Below are 11,769 nucleotides of genomic sequence, written 5' to 3' on the forward strand. Positions count from 1 at the left end.
TCTTTTAGTTTTATAGCGTATGCGGATTTTATAAGTCCGCAATGACAATATAACGTGTTTTTAATGTGTACAAGAAATTTGACAACAAATAATACAGCATTATATTATTTAGATATTTATGCTGTCTATATGCAGCTATGAAACAATTAACAAATTATGTTGTACACATTCAATATGTATTTTGGTTTAAAATGGTTAACAATCTCAGTTTACAATTAAAAAAAAAAACAGTGATCAGAAATGCAGTCTCGTAATGAAGCAAATTTATTGAAGACTACAGTAGATTATTAGATCTAGGTCTAATTGTAACTATCATAATATATCATGTTTATTGATTCATAATCTGAAAAGGTTAAATATTAATATCCTATGTGTATATAACATAACAGACCAGGTAATGCATTAGCAACTTACTATCTTAGGAAAATGAGTGAGAGGGGAGAAAGCAAATTGGTCAAGTACAATCTCTACAACTAAATTGCTTCTTAAAAAAATAAACAAAACAAAATAAAACAAAAAACCAAAAAAAAAAAAACACCATGAAATCTTTTTTTAAAAAGCCAAAGACAACTACTGATCTATAGGAGTAACTACATTTGAATCCATATAAATGTACCTTTAATTTCAAATGGCTCCAATGGTGAGCATTAATGAAAAACCCTGCAAGAATTATCTACTGTGATCACACATTTAACATAAGAAAATCTGAACAAATAATTTGGCATTTGAATATTTAAATAATTATATTCAATTATTATATATATAAACTTACAAAAACTAAAGTTGACAAGTTTTCACAATAAAAAGTGAATAACACAATAGTATTTTACTGGTCTTCAATATACACCGATGGAAGAGGAAAAACATGCTTCACGTTGCTTCCATGACAACTGAATAATAACTCTTGAATCACTTTCTGACATTAAAACACCAAATGTTTTCTGGGGGATGAGAGGCTAACCCATATATATGTTATTTAAACCACTTCAATACAATTTTAAACTTACAATAAAGATTAATTCAGTAAATAATAATGTACAATATATGAATATTTTTAACAGAATTAAGTAGAATTCTCAATTGCACATAGCAAAAGAGAAAACATGTGATGGAATGACTGTTTCTAGGATTCTGCAATTATGGTTCATACTAGACAGTTCACATGAAAGACAGTTTGATTACATTAATAACAAATAAGGTTTAATGTCTTGGTTATGTACAAGACACAACTAAAAATGATTTCAATGAATATGCTTCATGTTTGCAAATGACTAAATAAAATATATTCAGGTTAGTTTATAGTCAGTGCTATAGTCCAACACATGAGTTTGCCTTTTAACTTTTTGGTACAATTTTTGATGTGATTCATAAGGTGGGATATATTCTAAACCAATAAAAATATACAGATAGAAAGTAACAAAAGCATGTTATCACTCTTGGTAAACTCAATAAAAATTGTGTTTATAAAAGCCGCATGGGGGTTTCTCATGTATATAGGACACTCTTCAATCAAAAGCTTGATTAAGAGCAGTATTGTTGCTAATTTGGACCAACACAACCTTACAACAATCTACACTTCTTCTTTTTGGGAGGTTCTGGAGGTTCTAAGGCAGCCAATATAGCTTCATCAAATACATTCTTCAATCCTTTCTGAAAAACCAATATATCAGAGTATTAAACAAGTTATAATAAATATTAATAGTGAAAGTATAGTACAGTAGAGTCCGCTGAAGTCGACTCTGTTTAAGTCGAAAATTCGCATCAGTTGAATTTTTGAAAAAGTCCCAATTCTTTCCTATGTATTACTGTGTAAATTGTTTGTTTAGTTCGAATTTTTATAAGTCAAATTTCGGCTATATTGACAGAATTTTCTGGTCCGGATAGGCCGATTTTAAAGTAATTTCAACCACACAAGTCGAAGTTCCAAATTTTGTAGCGCACGTGGGAAAATACACAGCCGTGGGAAAATACAAAGTTCAATCCTTGTTGTACGGCAACAAGTTAGCCAAGTCAAAACTAACATCTCAGACAGCGCAATGTGGAACTTGGCTCACATGATCATATGTCGTAAGTTGCAGTCTACTCTCACAATACAGACACCCCTCCGGACTGGCTCCAATGTTCAGTTTGTCGTCCAGTTCAGTTTATAGAACTTGTATTGAACCCATTTTGAACAAGATTGTTGTAGTCTGGGCCTAGCTATTTAATTAATTTATCAAAGCCCTGGATTCTTTTGACTAGGCCTTGCTAGCCTAGCCCATGCATATTCAACACATTATTTAATAATACGTACAGTACTTGTTGTTTTGCTGTACTGCTCAGCAAATTTAATTATTACCAATAAAATTGATGCGATTTTTATATTGTTTTTGCATGCATTACTTTAGGTCTGATTATGTTTTTCCAAGCACATATTCTTCGTTGGGCAATGCCACTTGCTGGTCGGCAGTCTAGTTGTAAACAGAATAGGTCGCACCCCCAAAAACTCTGCCTGCCCACCAATTGGTCCATTTTCGTGGGGTGTCTTGCACTAGACATGTGCTTCGGCTGTGATGGCATCAGATCGCCCAAAGTTTCATAGTGCGCGGTAATTAGGAATGTTTTGTTAAACAAATGTATAAAACAAAGCAAAAAACATAATACGAAACCATCATGGTATTATTTTAGAGTCAAATCTAAATAAACCTAACAAATTAGATTTTATTCTCTACAAATTTCCTCCGTAATAAAATTAGCAACATGTTTTGAATAGCATCTTGAGGTGCATTTGCATTTTACACTGACGAATCTAACGAATTTGAATCGTATGTCGACTGATGAAAAGAGTAACCAGTAGGAACTTGCTTTGTCGAGTTCCGTCATTTCAGGTTGATTCCAAATGGTTTTTAAGGATTAAAAGCAAGAATATACACTAATTAACACGTTGACTGCCAGACCCTTTTTTACGGTTCTTTCCCATGTGCCAAAACAAGTTTACATGTACAAACATACTTTTTTGAAATTTTATCTAGTCATATATCATCAAAATAATGTGTGGCACTGTGGTAGAACTTTTTACTGACTATGCCAAGTGCGAGTTATCTCCTCTTTTTGCATGGGTTGGTATATGTTCAAAGGGCGCCCCCACTTGTACCGCTCGTGTGTACTACCGGCAACATAAAACAGCAAACATACATGTCATTTGTACGTTATCGTCTAGGTGTATCTTCCCCAAACTACCAGCCGTGGAGTCTGTGGTCCTACATTGTATAATAAAGAAGTTATAAAAGCTAGAATGTTCCCCCAATTTTGACGAGTATACTCGTTCCTGGCACCCTCAGCAACACCCTGTGGGTGTGTATACTCGTCGCTGGCAGCCAAGGTGTTAAAACATTGGAATGCGTACCTAAATTTCACTTCATAATTAACCAACAAAACGTCTACTGGCGTGTCATGTTAATCAACAGATAATCTCCATGGCAATGCGAGTACAGCTAAGTGTCTCGTTTTCACAGCGTGTGGTATGCTTGTCGTTAACCATCGTCTGGTATTTTCAGTGAGTGTTACCGTCCTGAATTGGACAAATCGTCCGAGGTTTGGAATAGGGAGTTCATGTTTTCAGGAAAGTATTTTATTATTAAAGAATAGGAATGATTTTGGGACTTAAAAAATGTTCGGTTTTGCGTGAAATTCGATTTTGTGGGCATTGAGTATTGTTCTATGTTAATATTTTTTTTTTTTCGAAAATTTGCATCGAAAGTCGAAATCTGTATAACTCGATCTTTTTATACCAGTCCTATTAGATTCGACTTAGGCAGAGTCGACTGTATGTTGTTTGTTTTACAGTTTACATACTGAACTTACTAGAATCTAGGAATTTCTTCCTTGATTTGAAGCTCTAGCATAGGCTCCTCAAGTTGTCAAATCAAACTTACTGTATGGTGTGTATGCAAGCAGGTGGTTGGACCAGTGGTTCTCCAGGACAGATTTGAAACATCTATTACATGAGTAATAGAATTTGAATCCATTTGAAAGACTATTATCTATGGCATTTGAAATTAAAGACCAGAATTAAAGACCTGATGCCTTATGATGTAGTCAGAAGATTTAAAGCTTTTAATCTATCCACGTAGGAATGGAGGTCGTCAGTAACTTGAACCATCATTGTTGGTCTTGCTTGTATTCTTTTCAGCACATCTTTATCTTTCATTTTTCATAGGGGCAGCAACAATGTTAAAATGCTCCAAAGTTGGCTAATAAATTACTTGTAAAACTTTATATATAAGACTTTCCATTAAAAATATAAACGACTGGCTCATCATACGTTTCATAACGGCCTTCTTAGCAGCAAGAGCAAAATGTATACTGAAAGTCAGGTATAGTATGAATCACAAACAATTTCTAAATCTTTTTCTTCATTCACTTTGTTTAAATCTTTTCCAAACAGAGTATAGACTGATTCATTTACAGTGCTCGCACCACCCATACAGTACCGCCACAAACTATTGCAATCTTACCTGCGCGCAGGCTTCGTTGATACGTCGTAGCCTGATATAAACAATCTAATCAAGGCTACGCGAAGCGAACCTATGAAGCAAAAGCATGTTGTTTATTTGTAGTGCAGAAAGACTGCTGTAGCTTACTGCAATAAACAATGTATTGCTTGATAATTTGTGAATGACAAGCACGAATTTAGACCGTTAATTTAAAGTATGGATCTGTTTTACAAAAAGAAAAACATACACTTGACTTCATGGGAGTCTCCTCTTCCATTCGCTGTCCACGACAGGAACTTGTTTACTGTTGTATTATTATTTTTAATTAATTAGCCTAGCCTAGGCCTAGCCTATTTTTTATTTACAATTATTTTACCTCTTTTAAATGTCAAAAAATGATGTCTTCAATGACAATACACATGTGAAAAGATTGTTCATTAAATAATATTTTGTAGTCTTGATTTAGTAAGATAAATAATAAATATAAAGGAGAGTTAACGTCTGTTGTTTGTTAAATTACCTAATGTCACATGGAAAACCCAATGGATAATAAAACCTAGCAATGCCAGATCATCTTGTCAACCCCGAAAATCCAGCGTCTTACGTCAGAGTGCGCGCCAATCAGAACACAGTAAAGTGTGTTAAAGGTTAACCCCGTGGCAAATGTTGAAAAGCTGTGAGCAACAGTGAGTAAAAAACGAAGAAAATGTGGTCTAGCATGACTAGCCTTAATCCGGCAATGTAGTGATTTCTATAGTTCCATTAGTATTGGATCGCTTTGCAGGTTCTGCTTCAAATTATTAACAATAAACAACGTGATATTTATATAGAAATCGTAATAATTTGTACATAATTTGTCATCAGTATTATTATTTAAAAGAAGAAAATTCCTACTACAACAATAATATCAGGTCAAAATTCTCCGAATTGGAAAGTTAACTAGTATAATTACTGTCTGCTCTCCTCCTCTATAGACGTCTACTGAATTAGACGTCTACTGAAAAAGGTAACCAGTAGAAACTTGCTTTGTTGAGTTCCGTCTTTATTGCAGGTTGATTCCAAATGGTTTTTAAGGATTAAAAGCAAGAATATACACTTATTAAAACATTGGAATGCGTAAATTTCACTTCATAATTAGCCAAGAAAACGTCTACTGGTGTGTCGCGTTAATCAACAGATAATCTCCATGGCAATGGGAGTATAGCTAAGCGTCTCGTTTTCACAGCGTCTGGTATGCTTGTTGTTAAACAATGTCTATTAAACTATCGTCTGGTTTTTCGAGTGAGTGTTACCGTCCTGAATTGGACAAATCGTCTGAAATTTGGAATAGGGAGTTCATGTTTTCGGAAAGTATTTTATTAAAAGAAGAATAGGAATGAGTTTGGGACTTAAGAAAATGTTCGGTTTTGCGTGAAATTTGATTTTGTGGGCATTGAGTACACATAGTATTGTTCTATGTTAATTTTTTTTTTTTCGAAAATGTGCAAGTCGAAATCTGTATAACTCGAACTTTTTATGCCAGTCCCATTAGATTCGACTTAGGCGAACTCGACTGTATTTTGAAATAATTTTTTTTAAATTATCAGTCACTTTCGCTTTATCTTTTTGGAAGTGACAGTGTGGCAAAATCACTGTCATTTAAAATGACTTGGACATTGGGTCTGAATATTTTGGTGTTTTCATTATTTATAAAAAGGAATGTTTTGGTAGATTTTGAGCAAAATTTAAGAGGGTCACCTAGGACCTCTATGTGATTTGGCATGGAATGACCCATTTATAATTGAGGTTTTTTTCGTTTTTTTTTTTACTGCAGGATAATGATTGCAATTACATACCTGTGTTAAAGCAGAACATTCAACATATTTGACCGCCTTCAGTTCTTTAGCTAATTTTTCCCCTTGTTCTGGAGAATTTGCCTTCTGCTTATTCTTGAGTAGCTTTTCAATTGTTGCTGGATCATCTCGTAAATCAATCTGTGTACCAACTAGCAGGAACGGTGTTTTTGGACAATGATGTGTAATTTCTGGCTGCCACTAAAAATTTTGAGATTCAAATCAAATTACTATAGAAACTACCATGGTGTGGGTACAATAAATGCAACGATGTTGATTTCGGCATGTGGTTGAAATCCAAAACTTCATAGCATACACTCATGGATGGCTGGGAAAGAAATTTCTCAGATGGGACTCATGTAAAATCTGACTTTGCTGCAATAAACTTGTTTGCATATATTACACTTTACAGTGGCGGAATCCAGAAATTCAAAAAAGAGGGAGTCCAGAAATAAACTTTTACAGATCAAGGGTCTATAAAATAAATAATGTTACAGGCTTCATACTTCTACAACATCAGCTCACCATGGTTGGAGCTGAGTTTATGCCTACAGCACCTATATAGGCTGGTAATGGCAAACTCAAACTTAATTTCAATATAATTTTCACTTTTTTTCTCCATTTTTATCTAATTTCCAAAAGTTTAGAGGGAGGGGCTGGGCAGTCTGGTCCTTTGATTCTGCCAGTGAACACGTTACCTGTCAACCAAACTTGTTCATGGGGGTTTGTATACAGTATAGCATGAATATTTATGGGGAAAACATTTCAACACTATCTTCTTACCTTTTCTTTGACATTCTCAAATGATGATGGTGAAACGACAGAGAAACAAACCAAAAATACATCTGTTTGTGGATAACTCAGAGGCCTCAACCTATCATAATCTTCCTGACCTGTTTGGATAAGAAAAAAATCTTGGCAGAGACTGTATGTGTTTATAAGCATTTAATTATTTTCTACAGACTACTATTGGCATAATTCCATGTCAAGTCAACCAAAAAAAAAAAAAAACATCAATCTCCTAGATTTTTTTCCCCAAACTTTAGTATGTGGTTGGGATTGGGACCCAAGAAAAACGATCAGAAATGAACAATTTCACTTAATTAATAAGATACGTGCTAACGAATTCGAGCTAATTAGCGATAACTTGCAAAGTCAATGGTAAGTATAGCGCCTCCCGAGCTGATTTTGGTGTCATTTTAAAGCTATTGAGTAGCTCTATCACTTTCTAAATAATTGCGAACTCCTCAATTCAACATTTTTGTCATATTTTATTCACATGGGCCAAGAATTGCCAGTAGTTTGATGACAGAGTTTAATCACTGTCCTATTCATAGGTGGCAATCCCTTTCACAGTTGGATAAGCGAGGGGACTATTCATGGTACACCGTAAGGCATTCATATAAACTTACCTGCTGTATCAAAAAGTCCTAGAGTATATGGCTCGCCACCAATCATCACAGTAACAGCATAATTGTCAAAAACCTACAGTAAAATAAAACTAATCACATTTTAAATAGGTAAAAATAGCAAAAATACAGCAGAACATGTTATGTACCCTAATTTTTACATCCCCTTGATTTTACATACGCCTCATATGGACGATGACACCACCAGTATTTGTATTTTAATTTCTTTAATTATGAGCTTGTTTCTGCATATTTTACTTTTAATACAGTAAACTACGCCGATGTTGTGGTTCTAAAGGTTCTACTGTAGTTACATTTAGTGATAAATATGCAAATGTAATTAAATTGTATGTCTTATAAAGTTATCAAGCAGGATCTCTGAAAACAACTAAAAACAGTAACTACAGTATACAGTACATGAACAACACATTTTATATCAAATATTTTTCAACACGTATTTATGAAATACTGTAGTGCTATATGTTGATTAATTCAATAGTTGCAGGTAAGGTTAAAGTGATAATGCAAGACTAATATTATCTATACCTGGTTTTGTGTACCTGCCACCAACCAACAATGCAGATTTCATATACAAATATAATTTAATTTTGCCTGGAAGCACAACCATGAAAATTAGACATTTTAGAATTTTTTTTAAAATTTGTATTATGTCCGCAGACATGAAATCTTCCAATATGAAATCTTATTGCTGTAGTAATGAATGCAAACTCATTATTAATGAGTTTTAATCGTAAAATTTAAACTTCAAAACAAAACTTGAGCTGCAATGACTTAAGCATTTGATTCACTAGTAAACATTACAGCCTTGGCTACATTTTTTTACATTTCCTCTACCATTCTATTATTATTTTACATTTTATATCATGAAATTATGCTTGCAAAATATTTACTTACTGTAGGTACATACTCCGAAGGAAATTTGTTAGTCGTATATGAGATAAGCAGACACGTTTTTCCTACAGCTCCATCCCCGACAACTACACATTTTATTGTCTGCATATTGGCATAAATTGTTTAATTCTGTTGTTTTAAAATCAAACTTGTTTTTTTTTTTTCCTGAAAAAAAAAAGTGTTTTAAATTAGTCATTTACTAGACACTGCCCAACTTCCTTCAAAATTTGTCAAATTCTATAAATAATCATGATTCAATGACTGAACTTAAGTAAGTGCTGTAAATTCGCATCGTGACTTGCTGGAGGAGATTGTTTTTTTAGGGTGCAATATTTTTAAAATTAATGTATTTTTGTGTCTTTTCATGCATTATTTTGTCTTTTTTCATGCATTTTAATTTATTTTCCCCAATTTTTTCGCCAATCCCTTATACTGTATTGTGGTCCAGGAAGACCTAAAATCACATGGACTGTGGAGAAAGCCAGAGCTTGGAGCCCAGGATCGAAAGATGTGGAAATCTCTCGCAAGTCAGCCAGTAAGTGCAGAAATGCATGATGCTGTCCAGTAAGTAAGTATTGTGGTCTAAAAGCACATTTTGGACCACACTAAGCCACAAAAACCGTTCCCCGTAAACCATACCAGGGTTGTGGGCCGAGGTATTTTGCTATGCTTGGTAAACTCATAGCCAGCTGACTATTTTATTCTCTTGGCTTTAAACTTTATTGCACAAATTGAACAGAAAGTGCAATGGATAATGAAATCATGATAGAAATTAGCCACCGACAACAAAGCTGTGATACAGTACACAACTCACAAACAGCAGTCGCATTGATATCATATAAGTGTCTTTGAACAAGAATTTTCATAAAAAGGGCACTACTTTCCAGTGTATATATACATATATATACATATACATACAGGCATGAGGGAATTTCATATATTTTCACTTGTCCCTGGACAAGTACCTTTGAAAAATGCGCTTGTCCTAAAAACAATTTTATTTGTCCCAATATTATTGCACAATAATCATAACAAAAAAAACACAAAAGTAAAGTAGTTTTGCTATGGCCCTACAACATTAAAAGGCCTACATGCATACTGCATTGATCACGCAAAAATGTTTTTCTTTCTTTTTTTAATTTGCAAGAATTAAACGACAACTGCAAGTAAAAATTTCTCAGGCATGGCACGATACACAAGTTCTCAGGCACACGCTGACAGGACTGTGTTTTATGACGTTATTATGGCCATCGGTGGGGGATGGCCATACCATATATTTGTACCCGTTTGCAGATCTTAATCAATTCTAATACTAACTTCAAATGTATTTTATTTTACTTTACTTTTTTTTGCAGAGGATACAAAAACAAACTAATTCAAATTGCACAGGAAATCCTCTAGAAAAGGAGATGCACAGAATCGTAAATACTTGTGTTCCTACTATCATGTCTTCAATCTGCAAAATATCCATGGAAATTGGCACATATTTTCGAAATGCGGCGACGGATTGCTGGGCCTAATATTTTTTGTGGGGAATATTTAAATAGGATATCAAACTAAACATGAATGTTTAATAAAAATTTATTTATTAAAATTAATTAAAAAATGATTAGGGTTATTCCATGCCAATTCAACAAATGCATTACACCATGGGACATCATTTTTCTTCTCCACTTCTTGCACTCTGACATAACTAAATGACATATTTATTAGGTTTAATATTTCCTCATTTTAATTAATAAAAAATGAGGCAAAAGTAAATTTGAATGAAAACATATGTTCATAGTAACCCATTTGACCATATTAAACTAGATTTTATTATAATTTCAAGTTTTATCTTAGTCTATTTTTGTATGTTTTTTGTATAATTTTATGAAAATAAAAAGATAATTTATTGACATATTTTAATTAATATTTAACAATACTTCTGATTTGAAATTTTAAAATCTGAGTTCACATCTTGAAAGTATATGTTTCAAGCTTTAATTAGACACCAAAACTGTAAATATAGAATGAATATGAAAATTTAGGTGCTTTGTCCATTTTGCATGGAATTGCCCAGGTATGACTATGAGTTACATATATATGCGTCTTTTAAAATTAGATTCCTGTAATTCTATTGTCAAAAAGTCTAAAAATTACGCTGTTATAAGATAAACCAGGTATGTCGAAAAATAACGACTCACCCTAAGCCCCTAGGCCTAATTTTAGCAGGCCGAGGTGAGGCCTGGGCTAGCCTAGGTAGGTCTGTCAGGCCAAAAAACTGGTCTGGACCAAAAAAGGTCCACTTTAGGCGGCCAAAATCTGTCCGCCCAGTCGATTTTGTAAGCTAAAACTGATTGCGAAAACTCAGAGCCTAGGCCCATTTATTTGTGAATCACACAAAATGTACTTTTGGTAAACAGGCCCAGCTAGGCTAGGCCTAGTAATAGCATCGTAGGCCCAGGCAGAGGCCGGGTCTAGTCCTAGATGGGCTAAGCCTCCCTAAACGGGTCTAGGCCTGGGCCCCTAGGGTAGGTAGGGTAGGGTAGGTTAGTCGAATACCGGTTAGTCTAGCTAGGCCTATCCTAGTTAGGCCTAGAGAGGGGCCTAGGGTAGGAAGAGACCTCCAACAAAAACAACTCAATCGAAGTACAGTACGGGTTCACACACGGGTGTTGTTATTGTTAAATATACAATAAAAGTCATGTTATCAAAAAGTTTAGATAAGGTAAGGTCCTACCTAACAATACCTGCGTATGTTTTAGGATATTTCAGTTCATTCCTTTGCCCTGCTTCCTACTGTTGAACCAACGTATGAAAACGATAGCCGATGACTCAATCAGTCACTGTGTCAGAGGTAAAAGTAGGAAGAAAATAGGTAGGCCAGCCTAGCGTAGGCCTTAAAAGGAGACAAAAGAACTTCTAAAAATAGCGAGAAAATCACTTCTAAAAATATCGAAATAAATGGTTAAATAACCCTCAATGTATCTGTATTAATGACGGCTATTGTTTATATCTCTCCTTTCGATATGCCTTTTAGTAGCTCAGAATCAACTTGTTTGGTTTCTGGATTGTCTATCCTATAATAATACAGAATACTCTAGTCCCATCAGCAAGCTTATCCGCCATTCGTAAAATGTACTTCCGCTTTGGGCGTTG

At 34.3% G+C, this 11,769-nt stretch overlaps 1 protein-coding gene across 3 annotated transcripts; it reads right to left on the reverse strand.

Moving 5' to 3' along the window:
- Window positions 1–241: 241 nt before the first annotated feature.
- Window positions 242–11,769, reverse strand: LOC117114214 (cell division control protein 42 homolog). 3 transcript variants are annotated; one of them, XM_033257809.1, is made up of 6 exons: window positions 11,361–11,769; window positions 8,632–8,793; window positions 7,720–7,792; window positions 7,091–7,200; window positions 6,311–6,508; window positions 242–1,650 (listed from the first exon to the last, which is right to left on the reverse strand). In XM_033257809.1, the coding sequence occupies exons 2-6, from the start codon at window positions 8,734–8,736 to the stop codon at window positions 1,561–1,563; spliced, it is 576 nt and encodes a 191-aa protein (XP_033113700.1). In that variant the 5' UTR covers window positions 8,737–8,793; window positions 11,361–11,769; the 3' UTR covers window positions 242–1,560. The 3 variants fall into 3 exon arrangements, with proteins under 3 accessions (XP_033113700.1, XP_033113702.1, XP_033113699.1); XM_033257811.1 differs by having other exon boundaries at window positions 8,632–8,792; window positions 11,348–11,769; XM_033257808.1 differs by having other exon boundaries at window positions 11,351–11,767.

Source organism: Anneissia japonica, unplaced genomic scaffold (genome assembly GCF_011630105.1).
Source record: "Anneissia japonica isolate Jap-2015-1 unplaced genomic scaffold, ASM1163010v1 scaffold1525_len913038_cov183, whole genome shotgun sequence".
Taxonomy (NCBI): Eukaryota; Metazoa; Echinodermata; class Crinoidea; order Comatulida; family Comatulidae; genus Anneissia; species Anneissia japonica.